Raw genomic sequence first — 10,678 nt, 5'->3', positions numbered from 1 at the left:
GGGTCAGTGTTTGACAGTTCATTTGGCTCACAACCTTTCTCCGCATATATCTCCCTTTGAGTATTGCTACACTTTAGTAGTACTTTTGTTGTACTTTTATTATTGTAATTTTGGGTTTTTATAATGCTTTAGCATCTTCAGAACGTAATTTTTCCTCGTTATTTGTATTAGGCGGGCAACTTCTCGCTGTTTTTCAATAAAAATGCAACTTTATTACGAAAAAGAATTCAATCGCTTGGACATGGTTCGGTGGATAACTCCTAATACCGATGGAAGCTGTTCCTGCGTTTGGCATGAATCCTTATTGAGCAATTTCTCCAATGCACCGTTTTCGAAGGTTTTTGGCCTTCCTTCACACGGACAGACTCTCGATGCGCGAGCGAAAGCCTTCTGCCACACACTAACAAGGAGAATCAAATGAAAGTCAAATGAAAATGAAGCCTTACTACAGTTTTTCCTTATTAAAAAATTCCACAAACTTTACTCTAAAGATGGACCAATTCTCGACCAATAACTTATTGAAAATTACAAAATTCAAAAATTTTGCATGTCAATGAAAAAAATTTTTTTTTGCAAATATTTGTAACATGTATCAATAAATCCGGTTAATCCTCATCCATCTTCAAATTTTTTATCAAATAGTCCCACTTCATTCCGTAACTCTCGACGCATTCACAAACAAAACAGTATAAAATGCAAATGGTTGTAACGATTTAATTTCCCCATCTTCAGAAACAAGCCTAAGTCACATTGTCGTTAAATAGATAGCTTTGTAGCAGAAACTTGTAAGCGGAAAAATGAGATACCGCTTCGACCAGAGCAACGTTCGTGTGGACTGCGGGTAAACGGTTTTACAGCTTGATGCCATCCTTATCGGCCTCCTCGGAGTACTTGGAACTGTACTTGTTATCCGGATCGTATTTCGCCTTCAGAGCCTTCCACTGTTCCGGTCGGTTCTCGGTCAGATTCTTGATAACCTTGGTGGTGGTTTCCTTCTGCTTTTCGCTACACTTGGCGCAATTGTTTTCCAGGGCATCAGGCAGTACTCGCTTCAATTCGTTGCCTTCGGGAGTGCAGGCGCCCTCGTCCATCAGACACTTGAAGTAGTTGTTGAAGAGACGGTCCGAATTCACGATCTCATCCACGTCGATGCTGTCGTATTTGGTGGTATACTTATCATCCTGGGCAGCAACCAGGACAACCAGGGCCAGGGCAACAACGATGAATTTCATTGTGGATGGAGAAATTTTTATCTGCTTCTAGAACGAAAATGATTCAGATGAAAAAGCTCCAAGAGTACTCCTCAACTCAACACACCTTGCTAGGATTGAGGTCCAGAATCGAACTGTTCTATCCTGAGCTAATCCGCCTCTTTATATAGGAAAAGTCCCAATCATACGTGCCTAGATTATGACCTATCCTTCAGCAGCAAACTATTGACCAATTATCGATTACACCGGCGTTCGATATTGACGTATTTTTGCAGCTGTGAATCCACGAAATACAAGTTCAGGCTAGTAAAGTCATCATAAACTAATAGCGCTCGTAGAAAAATTGATCATCGCTTATCGATACTGTTCTGACCGACTCCCATATAAGCAAATACAGAAAAATGGAATAGAATAGAGCAGAATTTGTGCTAATTTTTTCTTCATTACCTGCACTTCGATGATCCGTTTTCCTAGGAAGCAATTACCGAACCGAGATGTATTCACACCTTACGAAAAAATCAGAATTTAGAATCCAGTCACAATCCGTTTGTAAGTGACAACGAAGAAGGTCGCTCTCTGGCTTAGCTCATTTTATCCTCAACACAACTGTGAAAATGATTTGTGTCAACAGTTTACCTAATTTCGCAAACTTTGGGTGCTGCTCATTGAGCGTACTACGAATAAATACTAGGCGATTCTTCGTATACGGTGTGTGCTTTGTTTGTTAATATATATAATATTGTTTCCAAATTTGTGATTCTAATTAAACTTATATTTTCAAGGAGGTTTAGATTTTATTGTACGTGCAGCGAATATTTTGAGTAAGAGCAAGACAATTCTTGGTAATTCAAGTCATGAAATGTCAATAAAAGTCTTAGCAACTGATCTTGAGTTTTATATTATTGATTTTCCTCGAAGAAAGACAAACAGAAAAACAAAGGTAAAAAAACTCGGTTGCTGCAGTTTCAGAAAATATGTCAAAACGTTAAAACGTCGTAACATTTACCGAACTAAATGACGTCTTCAGAAACATCTTACGATTAGGGATTACATTGAAAATTAAAAAACAAAAAATGAAAGATTTTGGAAAAATATAATCTGTTTATTTTCATACTTTCTTTGGATGTTCAACACCATTTTTTATACGAGACTCTAATTACAGGATTGAGTTTGACATGAGTTTCTGGCTTCCATAATTTTATCAGTGAGTTCTCGGCGAGAAAAATGACGAGTCAATGAAACTTATCATTTTGACTAGAAAATAACATGCTTGCCTCCAATATGATATTCCACCACTGGCCCACGGAAGATGTGAACAGGCTTCTTGCAGCAAGGCTTTCTCGGTTTAATTTAAAGTTAATCAATTTGGTAATCAACATTTTTGAAGTGTGAATTATCCGACTCCACATGTTTAAAGGCAGCCAGCCATCACCGTCGATGCAGATCTCAACTATTCGCCTTCTCACGGGTCATAAAATCTGAATGAGAGAAAAAAACACCTATTATTTATTGTTTTCATTGAGAATGCAGTAGACTTTTACAATTCCACAACAGTTGATGCCGACTGTAATCATCTTCCATAACCCTCTCCGCCCGAACGATTCGATCGCGTTCATTCATCAGCACGAAGTTACTCAGTAAGCAGACAGAAATCAGCACAAAAAGATCCACAATCCAGCAGCGTCTCATTTCAATTGAACAGTTGCTTCCGATAATTGCCGAACAATGTCCATAAGTTGTGAACCCGCCGCGGTTACGACCTCAGGGTGCACCAAATTCAAATCAATCTACGCGGAAATTGATCCGTCTGTTGCAATCGAATTACTACAACTACAATACCGTCTGATTTAAAAATTACGTACAGAGGAAAGGGTCATCGCAATCGGGCCCCACTCGGAAGAAAACGACAATAATGAGTCACGTTTTTTTCCTCTAGTTGTGCCGGTTGTGAATCACAACTTGTGATCGCTCGCGACGCCCGCCGGACGGCTACTGTGTGCAAATTACGGATCTACTGAGTTAATTTTTTCTACGCCGCTCTTCTCTGTGTGGACCCTACTATGCACATACACATGGCTGCTCATTGTCTGGAGGTGAAACGACGTAAACGATTCGTAATTGACTACTTGTGGGCAGTGTTGCCTTCTAATGTTTCTTGGATTCGGCGGGAAAGAAATGAAACGCGAGATGTTTTTTTACTTCCTTTATTTTGAAATTTTTGGTCATTTTTTTCTTGTTTTACTTTATTTTATTTTGAATTGATTTTTGCGTTATAACCAATCTTACTGTTTTTTTTTTTAATTATTTTGCGTTTGCTGACATATTTGTTTTTGTTTTTGTCTTCACATACAAAGAGGTTGGTTACTTGTCTTTTACGCTTATGCCCTAACGTTAATCTACTCGGAGTTTTTCAACTTTAATGTTTCTTGGATATTCTTCCATAAAGTGGCTCTAACATTAGATGTACAGTAAGGTCTTTTTGCACACGAAAGATGCGTTCCAAATTTGTATGAGATCGCCGTAAAAAAAGACTTTTTTGAGTTGCAAATATAAAGGAAAAAACCGTCTTAAAATGTTTGAACCTGGTTGAAATATGATAGTGGGTCAATCTAGAGACCAAAATTCAACATTTTAGAATTCCAGTACTTACACCAAAATATGTGATTTTTTTTGAAAACGTATATATGATTGCCTTTGGCCTAAAACGGAAAACGTGATTGGAATGAGGTCGATGTGTTGTACCGTTTCTGAGTAATTGAGAAAAGCAACCCTCGTAAAAACCGTGTAGAAAAGACCACTTGAAGCAATTCTTTTTATTTAATTTACTAAAGCAGATAGAAAGCTGGTGTCAAAGAACAAAAGTTGAACGGTTAAAAACGTTCAATTTAGGCTAAAATAATGTAAACTACATTTCTTTCACATTCATTCAGACATGTAAAATCATTCAAATGTGATTCTGGCATCACTGCTTTTAGCCTCTCGCTGTTTGTTTCTGAGCTCGCTTTATTCGGCTTGTTTTCCTTGTGAAAAAGTAAAGTTGAATAAACTAGTGATATTCAAAAGTGTATTTCGTGTACCGCAGTGCTTTATACGGAAGAATTAAGCAGGATGCCACAAAAATTGTAATTGCAAGTCTGTACAGTGTAGTGGATTAGAAGCGATCACACATTAGGTGACAATGTCTAGTAAACAAACGCTTCACAACCAGCGTTGCCAGGTCATTTTTTTTTAAAATTGGAAAAGGCAAAATAAAAATCTGGCAGTCATTTCGTGGGGTGAAAGGTTAATTTTTCGGATAAAAGTTTTGGGGTACGCAAAATTTGAGGTGACAAAATTGCAAAATTTCGCGCCAAAATTGAGGTGATGACCTTTTTGCGGAACAGAGAAAATAAAATCTGGATCATCCATGAAAAATCTGGATAATTGGACATCAAAGCTGTTTACCTGGATACATGTTTAAAAATCTGGATAATCCAGCTTAATCTGGATACCTGGCAACGCTGTTCACAACGGCTAATCTAGCTTGCAAGTTATTTTGTGTGTGATCCAATATCGCGTACAAGATATCTTGCATAAGATCTTGCTTGTTTGTGATCCTGTCGTGTACAAGGTATCTTGCATACGATATCGCTTGTATGTGATCCTACATCGCGTACAAGATATCTTGTATACGATCTCGCTACTCAAGCAGTGTTGCGATTTTGTTTTCTAGAAAGCTATATTATTAAATATTACATAATCAACATTTTAGTCGAATGATGAAAATTAATAAAATGATTTTAATTTTAAGGACTAACAATTATACAATAGAATAATTATTTTGCAATCGTTTTAATTTTCAATGAAGACGCTAGTTGATCGCGATATGCTCATCAACTAAAAATTTGGACAAATAATGTTCAAAAAATCTTTTAAAAACTCAGGTAATCCCAGAATAACAGTCTCCAGCGAAGGGAGAAATGGCAACTTCGGACAGTTTGGAAAGTCTAATTGCACAATCCCAGAGGGCAATACCAAGGGCACCAATGGTGCCTATGGTAAACAGAACTCAGGGGCAAACAATATGGAAACCATGTCTTTCCGAAGAGGTATCTCACGCCCCTCGTCAGACTCTGGAAAACCTGCAAACGCTGTCCGTCAATCAAAAAGCCATGTAGACCCGGCTATGAATACGATGAGAACAGGCACACTCACTTTTGGACACCATTCCAATCATATGGAGCACCTCGCGCCTCTGAATAATGGAAACCAAAACAACAATGCCGAATAATATTAAATTTATTCAGATGAACCTTCACCATGCAAAAGGAGCAAGTAGCGTTCTATGCAGAAGGTTCACTCGTGAAAACCTGGACGTAGGTTTAATCCAAGAACCTTGGTCCAATAAGAATAAAATACTAGGAATTTCTACACCAAAATGTAAGGTTTTTTATGATAGTACACAAACTACTCCTAGAGCAGCAATTCTTATAAGGGAAAATCTAACATTTGCACCCCTTACAGAATTCATCAGTAGAGACATTGTGGCATTACAATTGGAGGTTCCAACGACCCGAGGAATTACGGAGATCATTGTTGCTTCTGCCTACTTCCCGGGAGACAACGTTGAGATTCCTCCCAAAGAAGTTGCCGCACTTGTCCAACACTGCACACTTAAGAACAAACAGCTCATCATAGGATGTGACGCGAACGCCCATCACACTGTCTGAGGCAGCAGCAACATCAATGTTAGAGGTGAATGTTTACTTCAATACTTAATTGCACACAACATTAACATTTGTAATCAAGGTAATGATCCAACATTTGTTACAAGAATTAGACAAGAAGTTCTTGATCTAACACTTTGCAGCTCGAAATTATCCGGTATGATTGGGAATTGGCACGTGTCAGATGAACAATTATTATCGGAACATAAGCAGATTATGTTTGACTATGTTACAGGGGAACTCGTTACTGAAACATTCAGGGACCCTAGAAAAACTAATTGGGATAGCTATAATTCCACACTTCAAAACAAGAATTTTCTCTCAGTGGACATCTCTTCCACCGAGCAGCTTGAATCTGTTTCCTTAACTTTTCTAGCCAATATAACGGAAGCCTTCGAAGAATGTTGTCCACTGAAACGGAAAACTTCTAGCAGGGACGTATCTTGGTGGGACAATAAACTTGAAAAGCTTAGAAAATCATCCAGAAGGCTTTTCAACAAAGCTAAAACTACCGGTAATTGGACAGAGTATAAAAGGTGTCTAACCGAATACAATCGAGAGATTCGTAAATCGAAGAGAAGGGACTGGAAGCTTACATGTGAGCAAGTTGAAAGCTTGCCTGCTGTAGACAGACTTCACAAGGCCCTCTCTAAAGATCACACCAATGGACTAGGCAGTTTGAAAAATAAAAATGGTCAATTCACAACAGATTCTCAGGAAACACTTAGTGTCATGATGGATACACACTTCCCTGGCTCGACTCATTCGACTTCTGATAACGCATAGGACTTCTATATAGCTCAGTCTAGCTCAATTCATGACAAGACTAAAGTTCAAGAAATAGCCAGTGTTATTTTCACGAGGTCAAGAGTTGAGTGGGCAGTGGATTCTTTCAAGCCCTTTAAATCGCCTGGACCGGATGGGATTTATCCAGTGCTTTTACAAAAGAGTAAGGATATTACAGTCTCCCTTCTGGTAGAGATGTTTAGGGCTAGCATGATACTAAGCTACATTCCTAGTAAATGGCGAGAAGTCCGCGTCTTATTTATTCCTAAGGCTGGAAAACGTGACAGGACGAGTCCCAAAGCAAACAGACCAATCAGTCTAGCGTCTGCCATTTTAAAAATGATGGAAAAAATCATCAATCTACATATCAAATTATCATATTTGAACAGTACTGCCCATAAAAGCATAAGAGTCCCATATGACTTTTTGGCAAATTTGAGTTTATACTGTCAATGTATCTAATTTTGTTCATATTTTCGTATGCCTTGATAAAATTTGAAAGTTTGTTCTCAAAAATACTGGAAAAATATCAAGCCTTGCCTGTCCCATATTTAAAATAAAGGCATACGAGTCCCATCCTAAGTATATACTCAATTGTCTTTTAAAAACAACATTTCACATTTGTTATCAGTTAAAATAAAAGTGTTCACATACAAATATCATTGACTAAAATAAATTAAAACACAGTTCATGTTTGCAAGGTTCAATTAAAAATAAGCTAGAGACATTAAAACTGAATAAAACTTATATGTATTTTCGATGAAAATCGAAAGTTAAAGTGAAGTTTTTTCTGGCAACTGTTTCCGGAAATTCTTCTTAGCATCTGGGATGGGTAGAAAAAAATGTTCAGGAGTGTATCTGTTTCTGTGGACTAGTCTGTATCAATTTCTTGTGGACACCTAAAGGATTTCATTGTAGACTCTATGTCGAACGAGTTTTCATCTATCAGCTGTAGTTGCTCTTTGGTAAATAACATTCACCGGTTCATGCTATAATCCGTCAAAACCAAATAGCTATATTGCAATTCTATGTTGGATTAAAATAAATTGTTCACATGACAGACACAACAAGAAATAATTATAAATGCCTTGGCCGTCTTGGAATGCGTAGAGACAGATATGCTTTTATTTTTTGCATATAGAGAAAAAATAAAGGCAAACGAATCCCATCATTTATTTCCAGGCCTGGAATTCATGCGAAAGTTCTTAGAACTCATAAAAGTACCCAAATCTTCACCTCATGAACATGCAGTTGAATAAAACATACTTTTATTTAAATTATAGTTATTTGCTATAAATTCAAGATTTGAACTTCATTTGCAATTTTCTCAACTGTGAGCATTTCCATATGGGACTCTTATGCTTTTATGGGCAGAGTAGACCATTGAACAAATTCCAGTTTGCCTACCAAGCTGGTAAATCAACTGAAACAGCACTTCACACGTTGGTTTCAAAACTAGAAAAGTCTTTTGATGCCAAGGAAATCTCACTGGCAGCTTTTCTTGATATTGAGGGAGCATTTGACAACGCCTCTCACGAATCTATAAAGAAAGCTATGATAAATCGGGGTTTTGACATATGCATCTCGAACTGGATACTTGCTTGACAATCGGTTAATCACAGCCAATTTAGGAAGATCAACTTTAACAACAAAACCAACAAGAGGCTGCCCTCAAGGAGGGGTTTTATCTCCTTTATTGTGGTCTCTGATAGTCGATGATCTTCTTAACAACTTAACAAACCTAGGTTATAAAGTCATTGGATTTGCTGATGATATTACTATCTTAGTTAGGGGCAAATGTGGGCCTACTATTACTAATAGAATGCAAACTGCCCTAAACTACACACTCAAATGGTGTAAGCAGGAAGGACTAAATGTTAATCCTTCTAAAACAGTTATTATCCCATTCACAAGAAAGAGAAAGTCTAATATTGCAACTCTAAAGTTGGGAGAAACACAGTTGGAGCTGTCCAAGCAAACCAAGTACCTAGGTGTCATGCTTGACCATAAGCTTAACTGGAACGACCACCTGGAGTACGCAATCTCAAAAGCCAACAATGCTCTTTGGGCTTGCAGCAATACATTTGGTAAGAAGTGGGGACTCAAACCAAGGATGATTCATTGGATTTACTTGGCTTTAGTGAGACCCAGAATAACTTATGCCTCATTAGTGTGGTGGCCTATAACTACACAAACATCAGCTCAGAAAAAGCTGGATAAGCTACAACGTCTGGCATGCCTATCAATAACTGGAGCATTAGCCAGCGAACCATCCAAAGCCTTAGAAGCTCTTTTGTATCTTCTACCTTTGCATCAATATGTGCAACTTGAAGCGGAAAAAGGGGCTCTCAGGCTCAAACGCGTTAAACTTCTTCAGGAAGGGGATCTAGAAGGACACTTACGAATCCTTAAAGATTTTCAACTGAACAACTTAGTAACAATGCATGAAGACTGGATGGAATCCAAGACTAACTTCAATATTCCCTTCAAAGTGATTGAATCCTCTCGCAGTGAATGGGAAGAAGGAGGTCTTAAAACTCGCCCAGGATCACTCTTGTTTTTCACAGATGGCTCTAAAATGGGCGAATCTACTGGTGCTGGGGTTACTGGACCAGGAATTAATATATCAATTCCAATTGGACAGTGGTCCACAGTCTTCCAAGCTGAAATAAATGCTATCCTAACATGCACAAATATTTGTTTAGCTAGAAAATATAGATATGCCAATATCTGTATTTTCTCTGATAGTCAGGCAGCTCTTAATGCACTTAAAGCCTACACATGCCAGTCGAAGTTAGTTTGGGATTGTATTTTATCCCTACGACAACTGACTGTAACAAACGATGTAAATCTATACTGGGTGCCTGGTCACTGTGGTATAGAAGGAAATGAAAAAGCCGATCTCTTAGCAAGAATTGGTTCTTCAACTGCATTCTTCGGACCGGAGCCATTTTGTGGGGTTTCTACATCCTGCCTGAAATCAGAGCTCAGAGGCTGGGAAGCAATGATGATTGGTGCCAACTGGAGGGCTACTTTCAATGCAAGACAATCTAAACTATTCATTACACCTTGTAATAGAATAACCCGCAACCTCCTCAGTACAAATAAAGCTGATCTGAGTACGTTGATGGCCTACTGACTGGACACTGTCCGAGTAGGTATCACCTTAAAAAAATAGGTAAACTGACAGAAGACATATGTCGCTTCTGTAATCTTGAAGTTGAAACTTCGGAACATGTACTGTGCCAATGCGGCGCATTACTTCAGCAAAGACAGCGTATTTTTGGAAAAGGTGTCCTTGCGCCTAACGAGGTATGGAATGCTGAACTAACAAAGGTAATGAACTTTATCAAAGAGGGCATTCCTTCTTGGGGGGAAATGCAAAGTGCTAGGGCGACCGTCACTGATACCCATAGTGATGGAACGAACTGACAGTGCATATATAATAACGCGGAGTATACCACAATATATCTAACTAATGGTAGCAGTGGTCATAAGCTCCTACAAGGGAAGAATGAAGCATTCAAATGGAATGAAGTAGAATTGCTCTAATTGGTATACACTCAAAGTTAAAAGAACCACTTCATGGAATAACTCCGAATAGATTAACCCCTCTCTCAGACACTGGAATACTCCCCAAAGAGAACTAATTACCCTGTATGCTTGGTATGAGTTATCTTTGGCGTTATTTGTTTTAAAGTTTCTAAAATTCATTACTAATTTGGAGACTTGCACTTCGAAAACATTCAGAAAGATTTATATCTTGTTGTGCATATTGACCTTTCAAACCTTTTCTTTCTTTTTGTTCTGTTTACCTCTCTTGCTTTTTCTGTCACTACTTTTTTCTAATTTTACTCTACGCCTTTTTATGTTTTTCTGAACATACATGTTATTTATATTTCGTTTATAATTTTTGTTCCTTGTTCTGCAAACAACAATACAGTTTTTATCTCTTTTTTCAATTGTTACCTCTCC

The 10,678-nt window shown here is 38.0% G+C and overlaps 2 protein-coding genes and 1 long non-coding RNA gene across 4 annotated transcripts in view; 1 reads left to right on the top strand and 2 right to left on the bottom strand.

The window, feature by feature from the left end:
* Nucleotides 1–689: 689 nt before the first annotated feature.
* On the bottom strand, nt 690–1,435 carry LOC129731998 (ejaculatory bulb-specific protein 3-like). 2 transcript variants are annotated; one of them, XM_055692443.1, is made up of 2 exons: nt 1,318–1,435; nt 690–1,259 (listed from the first exon to the last, which is right to left on the bottom strand). In XM_055692443.1, exon 2 carries the CDS (start codon nt 1,230–1,232, stop codon nt 852–854), a length of 381 nt encoding a protein of 126 aa, XP_055548418.1. In that variant the 5' UTR covers nt 1,233–1,259; nt 1,318–1,435; the 3' UTR covers nt 690–851. The 2 variants fall into 2 exon arrangements, with proteins under 2 accessions (XP_055548418.1, XP_055548419.1); XM_055692444.1 differs by having other exon boundaries at nt 690–1,256; nt 1,318–1,394.
* An 857-nt stretch (nt 1,436–2,292) lies between these two features.
* Nucleotides 2,293–3,255, bottom strand: LOC129730256 (uncharacterized). Its single transcript, XR_008728817.1, has 2 exons — nt 2,753–3,255; nt 2,293–2,689 (listed from the first exon to the last, which is right to left on the bottom strand). It is a non-coding gene; the product is annotated as an uncharacterized LOC129730256 (long non-coding RNA).
* A 1,084-nt stretch (nt 3,256–4,339) lies between these two features.
* Nucleotides 4,340–10,678, top strand: part of LOC129727990 (ejaculatory bulb-specific protein 3-like) — a 102,932-nt gene continuing 96,593 nt past the window's right edge. The window contains exon 1 of the mRNA XM_055686327.1: nt 4,340–4,383. The gene's annotated coding sequence lies outside the window, so the exon portion shown is untranslated. The remainder of the gene's footprint in view (nt 4,384–10,678) is intronic.

Source organism: Wyeomyia smithii, chromosome 3, assembly GCF_029784165.1.
Source record: "Wyeomyia smithii strain HCP4-BCI-WySm-NY-G18 chromosome 3, ASM2978416v1, whole genome shotgun sequence".
In the NCBI taxonomy this organism is placed as follows: Eukaryota; Metazoa; Arthropoda; class Insecta; order Diptera; family Culicidae; genus Wyeomyia; species Wyeomyia smithii.
The sequence above is the reverse complement of the archived record's forward strand: the minus strand, read 5'-3'. Positions and strand labels throughout refer to the sequence as shown.